Consider the following 25,494-nt stretch of genomic DNA (forward strand, 5'->3'; position numbering starts at 1 on the left):
TCCGGGTGCATCACGTGACTGGTTCCGAATCTGGGGCCGGGATTCCTATGCTTCTATAAAGCGATTGCTTGGCCTACGAAGGAGCTATTACCTCAGCATCCACCGACCTTTCTTCTCACCGGAGGTTTGCTTTTCAAGGTAAGATGCTTTTCCCTTCCATCCACCGCTGATTTCGCATTTGTTGGTGTTGCGTTTGAATCATGAGATAAAACGTTCTTGAAAAGTGTTTCTATTTCTGTCCATAAATGCCGGATTTGAAAAAATATATAAATATTTATCAACAGGCTCTTTGACTTTTAATTCTTATTCAAATCACAGAGAAAGTTTTTACTAAATCATAGTTTAGTTTAAGCATGATTTATGGTTAAAAAGTGGTTTGGCAGCATTAGGATCAAATTGAAAAAACAGCAAACTCTTAACTGTCAAATGTCCTAAAACATTGATAAATATTGTCGAAATACTTTACTGTTTACTGGGGAGGATTCAGCTTCTGGTTTCGGTGGGTGTCGTTGTTAAAATGTGAGGACGCAAATCCGAGGAGGGGGGGGGGGGGTCATAAGTGTAATGTTCTGGCACAAATAGGGGGTATTGGACTCTCCTCGGTAGATATTCAAAACTGAAGCCCCGAAAATGCTGTTTTAGGCTATTTTGGTTATGCTAAGGGGAGGGAGTGACCCCCATGACATATCCCTAAATCCGCTTTTGACTGCTGAAATATAGTAGATTTTTTTCAACTTGGAATAAAAAATAGACCATCGCAAACATACTAAGATAACTCAAGCGTACATGATGCAAATGCGGGAAAAAAAAGAAATCATTTTTTATTTTCCATCACAATCATTGCTGCACTTACTAGTTTAAAATTGATTCAATATCATATTAATTATGTATTTTAAAGGTCATTGGAAACAACAAAGCTGTTGTCAAAAAAATTTAAAGGACTAAATGTTTACTTTTAGGGGGCCATATGCGAGACTCAGGTCGCGCTCTTGTCACCCAAGTTCTAAATCAATTTCTGAACTTTAGATGAAACTATTTAGCACAAAATTACGATGTGTTTTGGTTAATGTGTTTAGTTTAATTGTACATATTTTATAATAAAGGGGAACATTTCTGCTAATGTTAGTAGTATTAAGTATCCACAACGCAAAGTTGTGGATACTTAATACTACTAACATTGTGTGATTTTTCTCTCTTTTGTAAGTTTTTTTTTTCTTAAAAAAAAAAATTTTTTTTTTTTGAATAAATTCTACTATGAATAAATATCTTCACATAATGTATCTCCAAAGTATCATCTTTTTCTAAATAGTTGGAAAATGTTGAGCAACGTGAAATTGTTAAGAGAACTTGCCTGAACAAATTGGAAATTTGTTCAGAAAATTATAGTTCATAAGGAAAGAAAAATGTATTTCGCAATAAAATTTACATTGAAACATCATTTTTCGTTTTGGCAGTAAGTTTGTACCTTAAAAAAAATTTAAAAAAAAAAAAAAGAGAGAGAATTTTCAATTTAAAAATACATAGGGCAAAGTGAAAAACGAAGTGTTTTACCGATGAAATGTTTTCTATTTGAGTGTTTAGAATATTTTTCGCTAAATTAATTTAAAAAACGAAAGAAGGAATAAAGAATGAAACATTAATTAAGTAATTAATTAATTAATCTGTGAGGAAAGATAAATAAGTGAATAAAAGAGTGAATGAATAATAAAATAAATGAATGAATGCAAATAAGATAAAATATTTTCTATTTGATTATTTAAAATATTTTTTATCAAAGGAATGAATAAATAAACGAATGAATGAATAAATAATGAATCAATAAGCGAATAAATAAATAAGTAAATTAATGTATGAGGAAAGATAAATAAGTTAATAAAAGAGTGGTGTTAATAAAATTAATAAGTGGGTTAATAAATAAAGAAATGTAAATGAATAAATTGATATATGAATACTTACGTGATTTAATAGATGAATGAATAAGTAAGCAAAATGAACTATGTCACAATTTTTCCCAGCTCTCCTTCACTTGTTGATAATAAATTAACTTTATAATCTCACACCTGTTAAGAAATAACATAATGCAGGCAGTAGGAGTTATTCAAAAATATTCCCGTAAGCGTGCAGCAAGAAATTTATTGTGTGATGACTTTTCCTAATTTTTCGTATAAAACATATGCAAAAATATTTTTTAAATCTAAAATAAAGTATTGCTTTCGCTTCTTCTTGGTTTCATTCTCTGTCATGGTATTTTGAAACCCATATCTTGTTAGTACATATATGTCTTAAATTTTTCATTAATGTTTAAATTCCATCGAAAAAAAAGAAAACCCCATTTTTTATACTTTTATATATTCTTGTTAGTTTACATGAATGCATCAGGGCTTGAGAATGAATGTATCTGTGTATGTGAGCATAAATTATCATACAAGTATACATTTAATGTCGAATGTTTGCCTAATTTTTCACGAGGGTACTTTGGCTTACAGAAAGGATCGGTGTGGGGGGGGGGGGGAGTTCAAATTTAAATCAATACTTCAGTACTAAACTGCATTGCGGTATGATTCAGGGCCGTATGCAAGGGGGTGAGTTATAGGGTTCAAACCCCCTCCGAAATTTTTCATTCAAAGAAATGCTTTCCATTATTTATTTATTTATTTTTTTAGTGACAAGAATAATACTGTTGTTATTATTATTATTTCAATTTTATTTGTGAAATGAAATTAGTATGACTGAAAATTTGTACAAATTCATCGTGTGTTTGAGAAATTCATTTATTATGTAACAACATGGCGTTTTGTAAGAACATCCCCTCCTTCCATTTCGATAATCTATTGTAACAAAAATCAATGGAATACACATGAAACCAAATTTGATAGACCATATAAATTTTTCAAAGAATGTGTTTGGTAAAACCCCTTCCGCAGCAAAAGTCTGGTTACGGGCCTGGTATGATTTTGAGTCATTGGAGATGGGTTAATTTTTTTAAATACGAAATGTTAAACATTATGAATGTTAAATTCAAAGTTGCACACATCTTTTTTCCCTGCCGTCTTTCCTTTCATGCTTAGAATAGAAAGCAAACCTTTGGAATTAATTGATCATTATTACGATTTTTTACTGTTTTCGTAAATTTCACTCCACCAATATGAGTTTCGCTCCTTGGAAAAATGTCAAGTACTTTCAAGGAGTGGGATAAACACCCAGCTAATAATCTATGCTAAAAAATTTGTTACTTTGTTTAAAAATACTAGTACTTTTTTTGATTTACACTTTAATTATACTTAAATTGATAAATATATGTTAAAAATAAATAAAACAACAGAATTTTACTTTCTCCAGCACAATAACAAAAATAATGAAGTAAAATGTTATTAAAAATTAATTAATTAATAATAAATACACAGCTTCCCGATCCTTGAAATCTGGTCACCTTTCTTTTAGGACCATGGGGAAAAGCAATCTGCAAGTAGAAAATAATAGTTCAATTTTTTTTTCCACCCGAGTTTCTTGGCTTCATCAGTTGCTGCGATGAATCGAGGAACTATGGGTGACCCGATGGAAAGTCGCTGCGCGACATCCCAAAAATTTCCTCTTTCAACAAAAAAATCAATAAACATATATATATATATATATATATATATATATATATATATATATATATATATATATATATATATATATATATATATATATATATATATATATATATATATATATATATAGTGGTATACCTAGCATGGGTAACACCCGGGGTGGATCGCCCCCCCCCCCTCCTCCGTAGTGAGGCCACTGATATATATATATATATATATCCATTTTCTTATTTTATCAATCGATGAATTTTGAATTTTCATTCGGGATAAATTGAGAATTTCCCCTTACCCAAAAGTTTAAGTTTGGGGCTCTCCGAAGAGAAGCTATTCGTGTTACTATTGAACACGCTTCGAACGTGTGATTGAGACAAGATTGCATTGGATAAATTCAGTGACCAAATATTTTTGTTCCCTCAGGTTTTTGTTGTTTTTTCATCGTGCACCTCTTTCTCAGTAAGTGGTAAAAAAATTTAACAGGCTATTTCTTATTGCAAATTTCTCTCCCCATAGTTCACATAACGTCTGTACCAAGTTTCAATGACCTACGTCCTGGGCTGGACAATGAATTTCGAGGACACTGGGCGCGAACGTGATTTGGTGCTTCCCCCCCCCCCCTCCACTTATATTATATAATGCTTGATACTTACATATTACCACAACCAGGTCAAATATAGTGGTCTTATATTACAATTTAGGGGGTGGGGCAAAGTGAAATAGTTAACATAACTTTTTTTTTTTTTCAAAAGTAACATGAACAAATTGAAAATTTGTTTTGAAAGTTTCGGTACGTAAAGAATGAACAATGAACTTTATAATAAATTTTGCATCAAAACATTATTTTTTTATTTTTGGCACTAAATTTGTGTCTTCAAAAAAAAGTGGAATTTTTTTACTTTTTATTTTAATGGGACAAAGTGAAAAACAAAGTATTTTTCTAATAAAACATTTTTTATTTAAGAATTAAAAATAATTTTTGCTAATGGACGAGTAAATAAAATAATAACTGAAGAAATGAGTAGATAATTAAACAAATAAAAAAATAAAACAATTGATATATGAGAAAAAATAAAGTGAATAAAATAGTGAATGAATAAGAAAATAAGTGAATTATTAAATGAAGGAATGCTAATAAATTAATTAACAAAAGTATACGTAAGTATTTAATAAATGAATGAATAAGGAAGCGTAATGAACTATTTCACTTTGCGCAATTCACCTTGCCCCCCATGCGCTTGACTAATTGCACAAAATATTTAAAATAAAAATAAGCTTGATATTAAATAAATTAATGCTGTAAATAATATTATCAGTTTCAGTTAATATTTTAAATGTTAATAACAAGAATTTTTCATTTTGTAGAACAAAAATAGTTTTTGACTTAATGCAAAATTACAAAATGAGTATCAATTTTTGAAAATTGCTTGCATTATCATATGCTTTTGATCATCAGATATAACTTTTTTCCTGTCTATAATAGAGTACATTAAGATCCTTCATAGTGAAAATATTACCAGATAGGTCGCGCTGAAAACAGAGTAAATATTTCACCATTTCACTTTTCTTTGCTTTTTCACTTTGCCCCACATTCCCCTATATTATCATGTATAATTAATATAGTTATACACTAGAGACGTACCGAGTACTCGGTAACTACTCGGTACTCGGCCTACTCGGCCAATTTGCCGAGTACTCGGTACTCGGCCAAATTTTGATCAGATACTCGGTCAATACCGAGTAGTTGCAAAAAATTGAATGTTGTCCAAGACATATAAAAATTTATAAAAAGCTCAATCATATATAATATTCTGCAATCATTTACAATACAAGTTTACAAGTCAAATTTAAATTTTGGGAGTAATGAAGTTTAAAATGCTTCAATGGAGTAAATCCTTAGTTTAATGTCCCCAAAGTTAATAAAACTTATTTATTAAAATTTGTACAAAAAAGGTAAGTATAAAAAATATAGAATTTTAATATTAAAAATTTATTTTTGTTACAAACAAAAATTAGTTATGAGAAATATAAAAATACCTTTGCTCTTAAAAAATAAAAGGAAATAAAACAACGTTAAAAGCACAGTGCAGGAACACTGCAGACACTTGTTTTGGCGTTACAAAGCATTCCTTTTTCAATGCACAAAATGTGATCTCGTGGATTTAAAGGCGTCCGACAAAAGTCGGATTTTTTGTCGAATGTCTTTACATTCTTTAGCTTACATTTTATGCACTGAAAAAGACGTTCCTTATAACGCAGAAACACGTGTCTGCAATGTTCATGCACATTTGTTTTATTTGCTTTAAAAAATTATTTATGTTTGGTGAACTAGAACTGTAATAGATTGGTATAATTTGTTTTAATTCCAACTTGATTAATCATACCTTTATTTATTTTTAATTTTAAAAATATTTTTTTTGTAAAATTTTTGACACACACACACACACATATATATATATATATATATATATATATATATATATATTAACAAAGTTTTTTAAATAATGCGTAATTAAATTTCATCAGGAATTTAGTTTTAAAAATTATTATATGGACAAGGAGGTCTATGACAAGGAGGTCTATACTACTATTCCAATAAGTTCAAAATTTATCACATGCGTGTCGGTGTTTTTTTTAAAACATAATTGGTACTCGTTAACTCAGCCGAATAGTGAAAAGCCGAGTACTCGGTAACTCGGTACTCGGCCGAGTAGTGAAAGGCCGAGTACTCGGTACTCGGCTACTCGGCCAAAGTGCTACTCGGTACGTCTCTATTATACACACACACACACACACACACACACACACACACACATATATATATATATATATATATATATATATATATATATATATATATATATATATATATATATATATATATATATATATATATATATATTACATAATATAAATGGAAAAGATGTATGTGAAAAATACACAAAATAATATAAGTTGTCAAATTTTGCCTGGTTTCAGTTAGACGCATCAAAAGCATCGATAATTTAACTTTTAAGTTTAAAAGTGTTAAGCTTAGAGTGGCTTTGAAACTTGAGAAAGAGATTAAATTTTTAAAAAAAATCTTTCTTGATGTAATATTTTCATCTTGCTTATAGTGCGATGGGAAATTACTCGACTTTTTAAAAACTTTAGATATAGGTTTAGTGCTCTCCAAATTTTGGTGCTGTAGGCCTGTGCCTTATGTACCCATGCCTTGGTCCTGTCTATGTCTGTTTAAATGTGCTCTATATAGATCCAAGCAAGGTGACTTTAATTATAACCACCATGTGCAATTATTTTTTATGATACACGGTGCGGCCGGGAAACTTGCTGATTTGAAAAGTCAACAAAAGAAAAAGTACTTCATTTATCAATTATTAGAATGTACACAATGTGTTATAAAAAGAAATAAATTGATATATGAAGTACTTTTTCTTTTATTAACTTTTCAACTCAGCAAGTTTCCCTGCCGCACCCTGTATAAATAGCTAAAAGTTATGTATACCTTTATCTCACTACAGTGAAACCTGTGTATAACGATAGTGGCTATAACGATAACCTGTCTATAACAATAATATTTTATTTATTTATTTATTTTATTTATTTATTTTTTCATTTATTTATTTATTTATTTATTTTTTGGCCCCAGCAAAATGTCAGCATGAATAATCAAACTGTGTATAACGATAACCTGTCTATTACGATACTTTTTTTAGGTCCCAACAGTGTCGTTGTAGACAGGTTTTATTATATTTTGAGATCTGACTAAATTCAGTCCGACTTCCACTCAGCTCTTTGCAAGTTCGATTGAAGTTTAGTTCAGTTCAAGTCTCTGTCACTGAACCATTTCTTAAGTTACGATCTTTTCGTTTCTGGCTCAAAGCGGTTCTCGAATAAAAAGAAAAGTTCGGTCAGGGCCCTCTTACCACCTTTCGAACAGAGAGTGTTAAGCGAGCTGTGGAAAATGGCTTCAGAGAATAAATTTTGAAGTTGTTTTGTTTCTAATTCTCGGTAGGGCAGGGGCAACGATTGCAACTTGTACTGAAGCGTATCTAAACGAGGGTCGTAAAGGTAACATTGAACAGCTTTAAAAGTTCTTCCTACTTATAAAACGCTCGTTCGTATGCGGGTATGAAAGTAGTATTTACTTTTCAACTTATTGTCTACATTACAGTCAAGTGTGTCGACTTTGTATCACTTTTCGATGATTTTTACGCAAGTCTCTCATATTATTTGAGATAAGGGTCGGGGATAAATGATGCCACGCTTTGAGGGGAGGAGGGTTGGGAAAATATGTTATTTGGCAAGGGGAAGGGAGGGGGTAACAAAAGTGTGACATCACGCATTTTTTAAAAGAATATAATGATGAAAAATAGTGTGACATGTAGCAAGAGGGGGAGGGGTGTGGTAAAGTGTGACACTTTGTGACAAGGGGGGAGGGGATCAAAACTGTGGAAAAAAGTGTGACATCATTTATGGAGAATCCGTAACGGGATGAAAGTTTCACCCAACTCATCTCAGAAATGCAATACCGTGTCTGAAAAAATCTAGATAGCTAGGTAGAGGGTGGAGAATGTTTTCGCCAACACAAACTGGCCGTGCCATAATGTGACTCCCCCCCCCCCCAGTTATTCGTGATTAAAACCTGTATTATTAGAAATAAAAGGTTTTTTTTTTTTTTGCGATCAAACATCTTACTTGAGTATCAAACTTTTTACGTAAACTTTTAACAATGGTGGTAAAAGTTCAATAGAACTTCGAATGGTATACATTTTTAACTTTTGTACACAGTTTCTTAAAAATTTTCACCCATTTCAAAAAGGGACTTTTTTTCTTAAACATTTTCAGTTCAACTTAAAAAAAAGATGCCAATCGGAGGCACTGACGGTTTTTTTTTTTTTTTTTTCTTTTTTTTTTGTCGAAAACAAACAAAAATAACTGATGCCTTCCTAATTTAACATTAGTGAGAAATACATTTTCCTAAAATTTTCGAGGTATCTCCACGGTCTTTTAATTTTTTTTACTGTGTAGTCCCTTGTCATACGAATGAAGAAGGTAACACCACCAGTAGTTGACACCCACACTAGTAGTCGCCGCTGCACTAGTAGATGTAACTACTACGAAAAAAAAAAATTTAATACCAGGAATTACAAAATTGTAAAATGGTATTCAAATTTTTGATGCTTGCTTATTATTGGCTGATCTGGAACCTGTGTTTCCCTCGTTAGTTTATTTATTGTTATTTTTTTTAATGTCAACTACTAGTTTCGGCAGAGATATTGCTAGAGTTTTTTCCAAGGCGTTCAAATACTCCTTGATATTTTTAGAGTGAAATTTATTTTTGACGAGTGAAATATACGAAAACAGTAAAAGACTACAGCAGTGATCAATTCCATAAAAAAGCTACCTTTCTAAGAATGAGATAGAAAGAAAAGATAATATGTGTATTATTTTCATTGCTAGAGTTTTTCAAGGTGTTCAAATACTTCTTGATATTTTTAGAGGAGTGAAATTCATTTTAGAGGAATCAAATATGTACGAAAACAGTAAAGGACCATAGCAGTGATGAATTTCATAAAAGAAAAATACGATTCTAAGAATGAGATAGAAGGTAAAGAAAATATGTGAATTATTTTCATTGCAAGAATTTTTTCAAGCCGTTCAAATACTCCTTAGTATTTTTTGAGGAGTGAAATGTGCGAAAACAGTAAAAGACTATAACAGTGTCAATTCCATGAAAAAAAAACTACCTTTCTGAAAGAATGAGATAGAAGGAAAAGAAAAGACTTACAATATTAGAAACTTTGAATTAAGAAAAAAAAACTAAAACATCCAAAGGTAATATGTTTAAAACTCAAATTGCTTTTCCCTTTTCCCTCCACTAACCACGTTGCTAAATTTTTATTCAAGGTACAAAGAGTAAAAATACGTTTCACTCCAAATGTTTGCGGCATTTTTTCGATTTTCCATGTGTAAAATAGGTTTGTAGAAAACTCCGTTAAATCGCACAAAATGGCAGTGAACAGCAGACACGCGTTTCGGGGGTCAAAAAAAAAAACCCTTTTTCAATGTCAAAGAGGTAAGCATGTAGCTGAAAAAAAATCCGACAAAGCCATAAGCTCACCTCTTTTGAATTGAAAAAGGAGTTCCTTATAACCCCCGAAACACGTGTCTGTTTTTCATTGCCAATTTGTGCGATAGAACGTTGTTATATTTTCTTTTATTTTCCTGCACCAAGGTATTTCTTTATTTCTTGCTTTTAGGGGCTTTAAAAGTATCTCAGAGTGCAAGTGTCCAGTACTTATGTCGGTGGTTTTACCTTATATAAGGAGAAAAGGAACGTACGTTCTACAATACTGAATCTACCCGCGCTGCAACACTGCGCTTCTTAAACAACACACATTTTTTAACAAGTAAAAAATGTGCATTTACCTTCAAGAAGAGATTTCAGTGCAGATTAAAATTTTTAAATGAAGAAATTTTTAGTAACAGTCAAATGACTTGCTTCGAAATATTTTGATATTCTGCCGTGGGCATGGAAATGGCAGTATCTGCAGACATGAGGTTTCGAGATATTTGAAGAAATGTGTGTTTGATTCAATACTAACAATAGGGAAATGTTGGAACTAGACTTTTTTCGCACTTTTTTTTTTTCAGCGGAAAACAAATAAGCTAGCTTGTATACTAGAGCTAACGTATAATAGATAACAAAAATGCGAAAAATTGAAAACTGAAGAAATTTGTATTTATTGCCCTTTACCCTCCCACGGCAGTATTATGCAGGGGTGCCCACAGGGGGGGGGGGGGATTTTTTTAATTTTTTTTATTTATCTATTTAAATTTATTTATTGATTTATTTTTTATTTAAGTTATTTATTTTATTTTATTCTGTTTATATTTCATTTCATTTATTTATTTAACTTGTATGTGTGTGTATGTTTGTCATTGGCGTAACACATAACTTTTCTAATAAAATAATAATGATAATAATTCTTAAAAATAAATAAATAAGCAAATAAATTAAAAAAATGTTAAAAAAATAAATTAATTAACATGTTTTTGAAAAATAAATAAATAAAAAAGAGAGCTAGAAAATAAAAAAGGGGGAAAGAGGGTTGATAAAAATTTGGAGGGGGGGGTATTTGCGCCATTGAACTAGGGGGGGGGATGGGCACCCTTGGTATTATGATCAAACTCCAAAACAAAAATGGCAGTTCTAATGTCTTTGATCCCCCTTTGGCCCCCCTCCCTTAAGGCGTTCCACATGTTAGTTTTAAAATTTAAAAAATGAAGTATATTCTTTGTACTTTTTTTTTTCAACAGACGGAGGCTTAGCGAAAAACTACAATTACCTATACTTTTTGAAAGAATCGCATTTTTTAAAATCACACTGAAATATTGAGAAATATTTGACATTGATTCTAATATAGTATGTCTCTGATTAGTTGAGCCATGTGCCCTTAACAATGTTTTCTCTTTGGGGAGTAGTTTGGAAGGGTAATGGGCTCTGGAGTTGAATTGGGTTGCATTCTTAGCTCTGCAAAAATATTCCAACTCAAATCCGCGCCAATAACCCGACTCTTTTTTCACGAAATCGCCTAAAAAGGAGCAAACACTGTCAAGGTGATAACTCAACTTGTCAGAGCCACACTATAAAGCTCATTTAAAACTATTCTCAGCATTTATGTCACGATTTTACATTTTTGTTACTCAGCAAATGGAGTAAAAACATGATGTAGTTAATGCATGATTCAAAAGCGCAATTTGACAAGGCAACAGATTATATTCCAAAACACATTTTTATACTTATTTTCTTTAGTTTTTAGCTGTACACAGGTCCTGATTTCCGCAAGTAGGGCACTTGCCAAAGGTCCCACTGTTTGAGGCCCCAAAACCTGTTCCAAAAAGCAGTTTTTGGGCTGTGATTGTTTACTATTCTACAGTTAAATCTATTTGTTTTCAATTGAACATATCTGACACATCTCACGTTATTTATAGATGAAATTAATATTTTTTTCTTTTTACTAAAAGTAACATTGTCATGCTCTGTAAGTGTTTCTATTGTGGGCAGGTAAAGGAGAGTAGCAGCTTTGGTTTGACAGATGTTGTATAGAATTTTATCAGTCTTCCTGACGTGATTACATATTTTAAACAAACTAGTAAGCTAAACGTAATGGGGTTGTTTCCTTCAGTCAAAAGTAGTACTTTTTGTCACTAAAATTGATAGAATAAGCAAAAAATAATAATAATATGGACCCAGAAAATACTTTTATTTTCCCAACAGTTATTTTTTAATTAATTTTATGATGTCTGATTTTTCAAACAAGGTGTTGTCTGGATGACGTCACAAATGATGCTCTTTAGCGCATCTTTCTACTGCGTTTCCACGTTATGATAATCAAGAAGCGAATTAAAATTGCGCTCTACGCTTGCTATCAACCATATCGTTGCCAATACAAGTGAGTAAAGATGCGAATTAAATATTTTGCTCTGTGAATGGCAACACAGAGTGGCATTTCATCATTTGTGGTGTCACACGACAGAAGCGTAAACAATGAAAGCGCTCCGATTTAAGTAATTTTTTAAAAATATTAAACTTAAACAAGTTATTTGAAAAATGGTCGGATCCTATGCTTTTAAGCATGCTCTTTCAGAAAAAAATACTTTTAAAATTTTGGAAACGACCCCATTATTGCAAACCATTATATGAACATTCGAGTATATTTATGAAAATGTTTATTTTATTTTTTTTTAATTAAATTAAGTTTTCTTTCTTTTTGCGACTTTGTTCCAAGGTAGGTGATGGGGCACTTGTGAACACAACATCTGGGGCACAAGTGAGCAGTTCTCATGTCCTCTCCGTAATATTAATAACGTACTAGTTGCGTTTCCCGGCTTTGACCGGTCTACTTTGGGAATAAAAATTGTGTCAAGTGACATATATTCAACAATCTGGCTTAAATAAATAAAAAAGAAATCATGCAAAATTTCCAATCCGAACAATGGCGATAGATATTAAAATGCTTTCAAGAAATTAAATCCAGAAAGATGGATTTAAAAGGCGTAACCATGGAAACACAAAATAAAATAAGGTTAAGGAATTAAAATGCGACAAAAAATTGTTAACAATTTGAAAGGACTTGAGATTTTTTGAACTAACCTTTTTTCCTTTGGAGTTAGAAGTTTAGTTTTTCGACCGTAGGTCGAAATAGATCTGGAGTAAATAATGTCGCTTTTTTCAATGGTGTCAAAAAGACGGGGGGCGATTCCTTCACTTTTTATCGATAGATTTAATGAAGAAAATAGTGCCTAAATTTCAGCTAAGCCTATACAAATTCGAGCTAAAAACGCAAATAGCTCCCGCCGTAATGTTCCCGCCGTTCCCGCAGCGTGAAACAAATTGCGTAAAGCGCAAGAAATTCTACTCTTTCCAACGATGTATAATATTAATATGTGCAAGCAATTTTTTACCCCTATATTCAGGAATTTATGTAAAAATTGATCCTAAATTGGAATTAAAAAAAATATTCATCGATTTTTTTTCGAACTGGCCTGCAAACCATTTTCAGGACTTAAAGGAACAAACTGAAAAATTCAGTGAAATCGGCCGGGTAGTTCTCGAGTTTTGCGAGTTTAAACCCACAGACGCTTTTTGGAGACTATATTTTATACTATGTACAGATTAGTGTAGGATATTATAAGTGTTAAAAAATGCATAAACATTAAGAATTATTATTTTTCTATTTTCAGTGTGAATTTACTGTTAATTACTTTTACTATTTTTAGATAAGTATGTATTTATTTTTATTGTTTTTTATTTATTATTATTTTTCCTCTTTTTGTTTTATATTTTTTCACTAAATATTTGGTCAACAAGTCATAGTGTTTAAAATAGCTACAGAAAGTAAAAAGGTGCAAAATATTTTCATTTTAATTAAAAACTGAAGTTTAAAGTCACATTTAAATACATTACCGTACTCTGCAAGAAGCTTAAAACAGGGTGGCGACAGATCAGAGAAATCAGGGAAACGCAGGGAATTTCAAAAAAATAACAAAAATTTAGGGAAAATTGGTTAAATGAAGAAAAAAAAAATATTTTTTTTTGCTTTGTCAAATTAAGGACCGGAATTCCCTACGCATTTTCCTCCACTTATCTGTCAGAAAAACGTAAAATTAAAATAGTGCGATTATACCCTGTTACATATTTGTGAATCTTATTTCCTCAACGTCAAACTATTGAATTTCAACTTATTAACCACAGGAACACAGAATGAACTTTATAAGATTGCTCATGTGTCTGTAAAGTTGTTTATTTTACGTAGCTCGAATTTTTCTTTCAGGCGTGCCATGCTACGTAAAATAAACATCCCTACAGGCAAAGAAAGCGGTCATTAATGCCTTAGCTCCCTTTCCTTTATTTATTGTCTTGAAGTAATTAGTGTATTGTATCACGATTTTAAGAACAAATCTTTATTCTTTAAATTAATATAGATAAAAGCTTAAAAACTATTACTTTTTCAAAAGTTTTTAATTTAATAGCTAAAATTGAATGAAAATCAAAATCAAGTTTTTTTTGTCATTGTATTATTCGCGGTTGCCTCAGATTATACGAAGGGTTTTTTTTTTTAAATTCCATCATACAAAGAAAAGACTATTCAATCTTGGAGACATTTTTGCTGTGAGAGATTGATAATATTTTTTGAAAAGTAAAGAAAGGGGAAAAAAAAGTGCTCACATGTAACCCCCTTTCCCTTAATATTGTAAACGTAGTTTTTTTTTTTTTTTTTTTTTTTTTTTTTTTAATATCATTTGCATCGATTTTACTCGTTGCTATTCCGCCCCCCCCCCTGGAAAAAATCGAAATGACTGATATGGTTTTGACAATGTCATAATGCAGGATATTGCGGGCCCAAAATGTTTTCTTTGCTTGGGACCCCCTGAGTCAAAATCGGATCTTATTGTACGACTTTCAAGCTTTGTGTTTTTGTGTGCTTCTTACAGCGTTTCTCAACCTTTTTCTACTCGCGGACCGGTGAGGGGTTTTTTTTTTTTTTTTTTCCAAACAAAAACAAAAATTTTCGATTCGCGGACCAATAAAAAGTTTGTATATCGGAGGTTTTTTTTCACAACAATTGAACTTGGTATTAAAGAACTGCCTACAAAAATATTTAAATGTAAAGATAAATAATTATTGTAACAAGAATACATAAGTAAAAAAGCATTTGAGAAAAATCATTAAAAAATTATGAAAAATAATCAAACTTCATGCAAAAATGTCAAGTAGGATATTAATTCAATGTTTTTTCTTCTTTTTTTGTTAATTATGTATTTATTTTTTGACTAAGAGAGTTTTTGACGTGAAAGTCTCTGGGGACTGGTCAAATTTTTCTGCGGACCACCGGTTGAGAATCACTTTTTTTTTTCCTGAAGAGTTGTTCTTTCCAGTAGGAAACGTTTTCTCTTCCAAAAACGATATTTCACAGCTCATGAGCAAAGTCTTGTCAGCAGTTTTTCATCCCCTCCCCATCATCCTCGACACACTTCTTTAAACGATATCGGTTATGCATATTCATGAAGACGTCTTGCACCTACGGTTACATCATTTTGCTGAAGAAAACAGGATCTAGTCTAACCTCACCGGTTTTTTGAGATCAAAAGAGCGGGTCGATGGCCTGCGTTGTGGGTCAGGGACAAAAGTCGACTTTCAAGATTATGTTAGTGGTGCGTGCGTCTTTGCAAGAAACAAAGATTGCTCTGGTAGTACTTTTTTTCTTTTTTTCGACTCAGAGAAACTGGTAGGACGCTCAGTGACCTTTTCCACAATGGATGATTCCTATTCATTGCTATTTAGGTCAGAATTTAGATTAGGTTTGGCGACTTGAAACCAACGCAGCTTTAATCGCATTTCGGTTTGACAAGTGTTTTGAAACGTGCGAACATGATTCATGACATTGTTTTCAACATTGGTTCGTGGATAAAAGCATGTATTTTGTTTCGTATTATTTTGCATGCGGACTTGTCTATCTTATGAAACAGAAAGCATCAGAAACAAAAGTATCAAGCAGGAAAATTTATGTTCCTCAACACTAGATGAATTCTAGTTGGCTGGCCATTGCACGAAAAAGCAGACATATTGTCTCGCGCGTGATTGCTCTGTACTTAATTTCAAAACGTATTGCAAAAAATTAAAAACGAATTAAATGGCCCAAGAAATCATACATTGTGTGGAATTTCTTAGAGAAAAAAACTTCAAAAAAGCCTATTTCACTTTTAAATACTAGGCGGCTCCGCCCCCTGCTCGTTGTCGCTCACCAACCCCCAAAGATTGCTTCACAACCGTAATCGAATTGTCAATTAGAAAGAATCAGATTAAAAAACGCGTTACGAGTTCCGTTTCGAACAAAATGAAAATCTCCCTCTTCCTACCGTAAAAATCTTATTAAAAATGCAGAAAATGGAATCTCTTTTGAACGACATAGAATGTTAAGGAGTGTGGGAAATCTTTCATCCCTTAAAAAGGCAATTTACTTGAAATTTCAGTTTAAAAAATTAAAGATGAAAAAAAAAAAGAAAACCCGAGATGCTAACCCCAGAGTTCGAAGTAATTTTGTACAAAATTTCAAGACTGTAGGTGTTATGGAGCCTCCTGGACACAGGCCAGCCACATACATCCTTTCACAATTTCTTTGACGTTACTTTTTTTTTAATATATAGAGATTGCGTTTGAATATACGCAGCTGTCACAAGCGGGACAATATGCCTGCATTTCTGTGGAATGTTCCACTATTCAATAGTGGATGGGAAACTACAGGCTCGTCACTTGAGGGGACCCGGTTTGGAATCGAAGCTGTATAAATTTGTCAAGTTTAAGAAGTGGAGGAGGGGCCCGGCGACCAAACTGACCAGGGGCCCACCTTGGCTGTCGGCGGCCCTGCATACTGCTATAGATTAATGCCATAATAAATACCACTTGTGCTGTGAATCGCGCATGGAATTAGTCTTTTTTTTTTTTTTTTTTCGAATGTCCTTTTTTTTCTTATTAACGAGAAAATGGACGTCTTAAAACATCCATCGAACCATTAAAATGTAAACAAGTTTATATTTTTTGAAACTTCTCCCTCTTTTTACGCTTTAAGTTGTCAATAAGTCATTGTCAAATCTGAATTTTAAATAGAGCACAACGAATTGAGATAAACGTCGTGCCATTGTTGAAATTTTACATTTTTGTTTGAAGCCTTCTTTTCGAACGCTTCGACGCATACTTCATAATAAAAGCATTATATTAATGCGCAAAATCGTGAATCAGCTCATGAAGAGACACTGACCGACAAAGATATCTCAATTGGAAACACAGCCAGCACAAACTCTTTTAACCCGTGAAAAAACTCTTTGACATATTGAACCGCAGCAAGGAAAGTGACACAATTCAAAAAGACAGCATTGGAGAAAATCAATGTTTTACGCTGCAGTAATTTAAAGCAATTTTAGTCTCACATTTTACAATAGGCGCAAAACATTTACAATGGGGTCGTTTCCAAAATTTTAAAAGTATCTTTTTCTGAAAGAGCATGTTTAGAAACATAGGATCTGACCATTTTTTAAATAATTTGTTTAAATTTAATATTTTTAAAAAATTACTTAAATCGGTGCTCTTCTGCCGATGACATCACATATGATGAAATGCCATTCAGTGTTACCATTCACAAAGCAAAATATTTAATTCGCATCTTTACTCACGTGTATTGGCAACGATATGGTTGATAACAAGCATAGAGCTCAATTTTAATTCGCTTCTTAATTATCATTACGTGGAAACGAGGTAGAACGATGTGCCAAAGAGCATCATTTGTGACGTCATTAAGACCACGCCTTGTTTGAAAGATCGGACATTTTAAAAAACTAATTAAAAAATAACTGTTGGGAAAATAAAAGCATTTTCTGGGTCCATGTTATTTTTTTTTTACTTATTCTATCAATTTCAGTGACAAAAAGTACTACTTTTGACTGAAGGAAACAACCCCATTGTGATGTTTACCGGTTAGTTTTTGTTGCCTAAATCAATAATGCATAGTCGAAAAGTTTTCTTCTAAATTATTAAATTTAAATGATGTGTCACAATTGATTATATCATTTTTGCGCCACAACGCACCAGTTAAAGAACCACCAGAAAACCAGAACGCACCAGAAGCTAACTGTGTGCAAGTTTTCTGGCAAGAAGGAAAATTTAAAATTTAAATCACTAGCTAGTACGTTTTTCCCAAATTTTGAGTTGTGTCACTTTCCTTGGATGCGATATGTTAGAGGAGTGAAATTGACTTTTCAGGATATACGAAAATGGTGAAGAGCATAGTTGGGATCCATAAGAAAAAAAAACTTTTTACAGATTAAAAAGAAGATAGCAGGGAAAGAAGAGACATGTATTTGATTGGTTTTTAACATTTAGAATGGTTGGCAGTTTGTATTTTGAGAAAATAACAAAACATTTAAGCACAATATTAGAAAAATTCCGTCTGCTCCCCCTCCCCTCTTATGCTTAATTTTTATTTAAAAAAAGCTTGAAAATTGGCCTGACCAAATTTTTGAGGAGTATTTAAGATTTTCAATGAGTGAAATACGCTTGCATAAGCGTTAGAAATTCTACTTGATATCTTTTAATTAATTTAATGGAAGAAAGCTAAGCATTACCTGATTTGCTCCAAAGCATCAAAAATAAGGAATGTTTTGATAATATATACTGAGTATTAAAAATATTAAATGAATAATGACTCATTGCAGGTAATCCTTTTGAGCAAAAAGTAATTTACAGTGCTGCATTTTGTCAAATATACTTTTCTCCCTAACTTCAAACATTAGGACAACTTGACTATATTGCGCTGTGGAGTACAGGACAAGTGATTTGATTTTTTTGATTGAAATAGGACAAAAGTTATGAATTGAGCCGGATTTCAATAAATGCTGGTACAAAAGTTGTTTTATCACTACGTTTTATTTTCAACTGTTTTTATTTGAGGAGTGAAGTCATAATTTCATTCATTTTTACCCGATTCCCCCCCCCTTCCCCCTTGCGCTTTGATTTTTTTTTTATTTCTCATGTTTGTATGACTTATTTCAACTTAAAATATTATGTTTGGATATTGCACATTTTTGAAATCAAATACAGATCTGTCACGTGCGAAACAAAAGGTCTGTTTTTTTCATGGAATGGCCCTGGTATTTCACTAACGTGCATTCGCAATACCCATTGATAGAGCCACTATAATAATCTATATAATGGCCTTAACCATAGATAATTGTAATGCAGGGCATTAGCATCATGTGAGCAAGCTCTTAGTATGTACTTTCATGAGCATTTTTTATTGCAAAATTTCAGGAAATCTACTAGAAAACCTTTTTACTTAATTAAATGCTCTTTCATCTTTCAGTGATCAAAATGAAGTGGATTCTCGTCTTTTTATTCCTGGCTGCTACAGTTGCAGGCTTACCAAATCCCGATTCAGAACCTGAGAGTCCGAACGCGGATGCTGCTCAGTCGAGAGCGGCTCGTTTCGACGAGCGAAAGTTCAGCAGCGGCAGCAAGCAGGTGGCTGCAACTGCCAACGACCTGGACACCAACAACAAGAAGCAAGTTTCCCAGTTTCTGACGTCCAAGAATGTCATCCGCACGCTCGTCAAGTTGATCTTCGGCAACGACGAAGAAAGCGCCGCAACATCGAAACAGATCCTGAATCTCTTTGTCAGTGTGCTGGATATGCTGAAGAGCAGCTTGGGCCAGCGTGCCAGGTCAGCAACATCTCGTGGCTCGCGGGCCGTTCTTGACGACGCAGCCATCGCCAGCGCTTCGCTCCTCAAAGGCTATATCAGAGCTTTTATGACCAATAACAACAGTTGTGTCCAGAAGTATCTTTGCGAGGCGAGCAAAGAAGCTGTCAGCGACGGCAGAGAAGTTGGATACCTTATTGCACAAATTGGAGGGTAAGAAAATTTATCTACATTAGCCGCGTTCACATGAGACTTATGTACCGCGCAATTCCCCGCTCCTATTCCGAAACAAAAAACTGTTGGAAAATTAACCGTTCACAAGTGAAAAGAGGTACTCAAGAAAGCTGTTTTACACAGCATCCTTCTACACTTGGCAAGTAAACAAACTCGTCTTGCGTTGTGCAAATTGGGTAAAAACCCAGCTTTTACTCCAGAGGAAAGCTTGAGGAAGAAAGCTTCACATTTTACCCCTTGACCATGGAATGCGGGTCAAAGCAGGCTTTTTCGCGGTAGAAGAGCTTCATGTGAACGGGGCTATTCAGTAATAAGCAAAGGTATTCGAACTATATCCTTAAAATCCGCGCTTAGAAAGGAAATGCAATGAACCGGCATAAAAGCTGGCAGTAGGGATTTCTGATTGCACTTACTTACATAGCAACCTGCAGTTCACCATTACTATTTGAGCCAACCCGCTTTCCTCCTGCTATGGATTAGATCGAAAATTCTACCAACAATAATCCGGTTTTTTCCCTAAGTGTAGGGAATTTTCTTTGTATACTTCCAATGAGCCGGTTTTTAGTCAAAGTAAAAGGGATCTTTGAGGGACAATCAAATGTTTCTTCTAATAAAGCTTGACTACGGAGAGATGGCGAATGAACTGGATGCGAAAAAGGGCCTCTTCATTTTGTAATTGGCAGAATTGGTGAGAATACGCAAGCACTAAAGTCCTCGCCGATCCTACCTTTTACAAAATGAAATGGTCCGTTTCCGCTTCCTGTGCACGTGCCATCTCTCCGTGGTCAAGCATTAGCTGCAAATATTTTGCCTTTGTTTTACAGCAGCAAGGTGGCTGTCAATCAAAAGTCAAGTGATTAAACTCTTAGCTTGGCAGTGAACTCTCAGCGAATATTCGGAAAAGTTTAATTTAAACATGCTATAAAAGTTGCTGAATGTGATCATATCATTTCAGTCAATTTTCATTTTACTAAGCGATGGAGTGTAGTGGTACAATGAAAATATTTTTGCTCTCGCAAAGAAATTTATTTCATTTACGCGTTTGATATTAATTATTTTTCTACAAAAATTTCAATTATCTAACGAAATTTGATCAAAATATTAATTAATGAGACCAAGTTTGAAAAAAAAATAATAATAAAAGTTTTTTTGCTAAAAAGTTCAGAAAGTGGGTAACATTTACATGGTTCACTTTTTTTATCAGTCACCTGCAGTGTCTTTTACCTACTTCTCTAAACAGCATACTATGTTTAATCATTGTTCTAGAACGTGACTCTTTTCAGTTTTATCCTCTTTATAGTTATGTTCTAGATTTTGAACAAGTTATTATATTAAAAGGTTTTAGCTTTTACACTTTGTACACTTGCTTTACACCTGTTTGCCTTGAATTAGAGAAAGATATGATTTTTATTTCATTGCACATTATAATTGTTTACAATACAAAATAAACAAAATCTCTTCGTAGGTTTTATATATATATATATATATATATATATATATATATATATATATATATATATATATATATATATATATATATATATATTAGCCCTTTATACATAAAGGGCTAATCTCTGTCAGGATGTCCGGGGTAAACTTCAAAACTACTGGAGGGATTTTCACCATTTTTTCACCATAGATAGCTACATAATCGGGGAACAACTTAGGCTATAATTTATTGCTAAAAAAACTTAGTTTAAGAACGTCGTGATCGAAAACAGTAAATGTCATGTAATTTCCACATCAAATGATTAAAGATTAAACCCATTGTTTCGAAAATTCGTTGCCTAACAACAGGAACATTAAAAGTAATCATAATGTAAATTTTGAATCAAGGCCTCTCTGGAGCAAGCATGATATTTATTGCTTTCTTAGGAGTTGCATTCTTATCTTTATACATAAAGGGCTACTGCTGTCCGGATGTCCGGGGTAAACTTCAAAACTACTGGACGGATTTTAACAATTTTTCCACCATTGATAGCTACATTATCAGGGAACAACTTAGGCTATAATTTATTGCTAAGAATTTTAGTTTAAAAACGGCGTGATTGAAAACTGAATGTCATGTAATTTCCACATCAAATGATTAAAGATTAAACCCATTGTTTCGAAAATTCGTTGCCTAACAACAGCAACATTCGAAGTAATCATTATGTAAATTTTGAATCAAGGCTTCTCCGAAGCAAACATGAGTCTAAAGTCATTTAAACATTTGGAAACTCACTTTTTGCACACTTAGGTAAACATAGTAGAGAGCATTTTTTCTTTTTTTTTGTGTGTGTGTGTAATATTTAAGTAAATAAAGCGCACAGTTTTTTTTAGTGATCTTTGTTTTTGTTAGATATATTTTGGAAATTCTTCAAATTTTTATATGCTTCACTTTGCGCTTTCGTTTCTAAATGAATACTCTTTCGTTCTTTATACTTATTGCTGTTTTACTTTTATGGGTAAGGATGAAGCTCAATTTTTAATGACGTCAAAGCGGTGTGTTTTGAGTTCTTTCAGTTAAAACAGAAAACAAAAGAAAGTAGCGATTGTTTCTCACAATTATTACTGACCCAGGCAACGCCGGGTATTTTTGCTAGTATATATATAAAAGAATCTGATGTGAACATTACGCTTTTTCCTTTTATATCGATTAAATAATCGATGTTTTTAACAAATTTAAAAAACGGGTAGGTATGGTCCGATTAAGATATCAGGGGGCAGTACTCACACGGAACACGGTCACTACACACAGCTTGAAGGAAACCTAATAGAAGACTAGCTCAAAAAAAATGCACATTTTTACTTCCTTGTACATAGGAAGTATTGTATTCGCGAAAAAAATTTCCCTCAAATTTCGGCCTGATATTCCATTTTACTCATCCCCGAATGAAAGTCGTTCGACCCTACCTCACGTGCATATTTGCCTAAGAACGTATTTACTCCCGAAATATCCATTTTGACCATCCCCGAGTGAAATACCACGAGTTTTCTCGTGACGTCTGTATGTGCGTAAGTATGTATGTACGTATGTACGTATCTCGCATAACTCGAAAATGGTATGTCGTAGAAACTTCAAATTTGGTATGTAGACCCCAAGTGGAGTCTTGTTGTGTACCTCCCCTTTTGGTTATATTCGGATGCTCCAAAATGGGTCTTTTACACCCTTTTACACCCCCCCCCCAACTGGTTTTCACCAGTTTCCTGTAAGAAACAAGTTTATTTTCTAAAAGTTTCCTGAATCACTACAAGTTTCGTGAATACAGAATTCTTATTATTGTAAAAAACATTTTTAGCTACCAGTGTGAACATATATTCAGCTTCTTTGTTAGGTGTTTCTCCTTTTGCTCAGTTGTGGCCTTTTCAGATTGACTGAGCCCCCAGTCTCTGGTTATTATAGCTTTGCACGGATTGTTGGCAAATAAACTGTTCGGCATTTGCTTGTTATTTTGCTTTAGCTTCGGCCATATTTGCTTTAGGATTTTTCCAGGTAAACTAGGAAGGTTTCAGGCTAGTAGGAGAATGTGGGGAAAAGTGAAATTGTGAAATATTTACTCTGCTTTTAGCGCCACCTATCTGGAAATACTTTAACCATGTAGTAGCACACGTAGTCTATACTATTCAGAAAAAAAAACACCTCAAAAGATTAACGCATATAATAATACAGGTAATTTTCAAAAACTAATACTCATATTGTAATATTTCGTTGTATAAGTCAAAAATTATTTTTGTTGTTATAAAATTATAAAATTCTTGTTATTAATATAAAATATTTGAGATCTTTTAATATTCGGTGCAGTATTTTAAATATTTTGTACAATTAGTTAAGTACATGCGGAGCAAAGGGGATGGGGCGAAGTGAAATCGTTTATTTTGTTAACTCACTCAATCATTTACTAAATCATTTACATATTCATTTATTAATTAATTCATTTATTTCTTCTAATTAATAATTCACTTATATTTATTCATTCATTCGCTTTTTTTTCTTATTCATTCACTCTTTTACTCACTATTTTTCTTTCGTATATTAATTAATTAATTTAATTATTCATTTATTGTTTAAGCATCTTTTCATTTATTCATTCAACCTTTTATTTACTGATTCATTTGATCAAAAATATTTTTTCTAATCGAATAAAAAATATTTCATTAGAAAATATTTTATTTTTCCCTTGGCCCCATAAAAAAAAGTGAACTTTTTTTTTTTTTAAGGCTTAAATTTACTTTTAAAAATTCAAAATACTGTTTCAATGCAAGTTTTATTATTAAATAATATGTTCTTTCTCTATACTTTTTTTTAAACTAATTTCCAATTTATTCATTTTCATTTTGGAGAAGCTCAGTCATCTTAACTATTTCGCGTAACTATTTCACTTAACTCTTTCACTCATTTGCCCCACGTCCCCTACTATAAACATATCCAAGTTTTCTTGGAAGCTTCCTTATTTATTCCAGAACCATGTTGGTTTTTATTGGGAACGTTTCTGCTTTCTTCAGAAAGATTCTAGGTTAATTCTTAGGAATGTTACTGACTTTTAGCGGGGAACTTTCTTGCTTTTTTTTTCCAGATATTTAGAGGCAGAAATTAAGGACCCTTGTCAGTCCATAATTTTCCAAGAACATTTCGGGGCTTTTTTACAGTGAATAATTGTTCCTTTGCCGATACCGAGAGGAAAAGATAATTGAAGAAGTCCAAAAGCACTTAGACAAAGTGTGTGTAGAAAAATAGGACTATCCATGACAAACTTTTGTATCCAATAAGTTTGTCACAGCAAGGGAGTTGTGATGGAAACTTTTAATGTGTCAGAAATGAATTTTAATTTTTATTAATTAATTTATTTATTCATTTGTTTATTTTATTTTATTTATTTATTTATTTTATTTTATTTTATTATACTTTGTTTATTTTTTTTTTTTTTTGGTTTCTTAAAGAGACTTTTTTCAGCTAAATAATCGGTGTTAATATTTTTAATAGTTTCTTTATTTCAGATATGCAGCAAGCTATGATATACTTGCAGCATGTCTGAAATGCAAGCTTTTGATTTGTCAGAAATGAATTTTAATTTTAATTAATTAATTTATTTATTTGTTTATTCTATATTATTTATTGAGCAATCACGATTGCTTGTTGTTCTTATTTGACCGTTTTTGGTGTCCGTGCCTTTTTCAACTTGGACCAGAAGCCTTTGCAGCACCACCGCCCGCCGTCCTCTGCTGGCGGCGCGGCGCGGCTGCTCCGGTTTTGAGCTATCCGATCTTCTGGTCGGAGGCGTCCATGTCCTACACACACGCACGTTCACACACATACACACACACATACACTCGCACACGCCTACGTGCATACATACAGGTCTACGCACACACAACTATGCACACGTAACCGCCCAGGAGGAGAGGCAGGCTTGGGGGGGGGGGACAGGAGCCGTTTCTAGAAACAATAACTCCAATGAGTAGGGTCCTGTCTCAGTTCGTGATTGCGAAAAACATAATTTGGATTCAAAATTTCAGAATTCAAATTAATTTTTTTTTTTTTTTCATTTTAATGTCATTTTTTATTTTTGTTTCTTAAAGAAACTTTTTTTCAACTAAATAACTGTCATTTATACTTAAATGAATTCTTTTTTGCAGATATGCTGCAAGCTATGCTTTAGAAAATCAGAAAAACGCCGCCTTCCAAGAGAATTATGCTGCTTCTCGCAAGGGTCGCAGCGGAGAAGATTGCAAGTCGCTCTATCAAGTGTGTAACGAAGTCGACTGAAGGAGTCCACCATTTAATTGGATAGAACTGCGTTAGCTGGACTAACGACCACTCACTCATTTGCACTCTTAATTCATTGTCAATTACCTTCATGCAAGATGACGAACCGTTTCTTGTAATTATTTATTAAAATATACACTTTTACATGTACCTTCTCTTTGCGGAGGA

The 25,494-nt window shown here is 32.8% G+C and overlaps 1 protein-coding gene across 1 annotated transcript; it reads left to right on the plus strand.

The window, feature by feature from the left end:
• Positions 1-25,494, plus strand: LOC129223818 (uncharacterized). Its single transcript, XM_054858176.1, has 3 exons — positions 1-138; positions 19,010-19,559; positions 25,197-25,494. The coding sequence occupies exons 2-3, from the start codon at positions 19,018-19,020 to the stop codon at positions 25,324-25,326; spliced, it is 672 nt and encodes a 223-aa protein (XP_054714151.1). The 5' UTR covers positions 1-138; positions 19,010-19,017; the 3' UTR covers positions 25,327-25,494.

Source organism: Uloborus diversus, chromosome 6 (assembly GCF_026930045.1).
Source record: "Uloborus diversus isolate 005 chromosome 6, Udiv.v.3.1, whole genome shotgun sequence".
Lineage (NCBI taxonomy): Eukaryota > Metazoa > Arthropoda > Arachnida > Araneae > Uloboridae > Uloborus > Uloborus diversus.

Coding starts and splice junctions, on each gene's coding strand:
- LOC129223818 (XM_054858176.1), top strand. CDS start 19,018: ATGAAGTGGATTCTCGTCTTTTTATTCCTGGCTGCTACAGTTGCAGGC. Junction 19,560..25,196: donor CTTATTGCACAAATTGGAGG/GTAAGAAAATTT, acceptor TCTTTTTTGCAG/ATATGCTGCAAGCTATGCTT.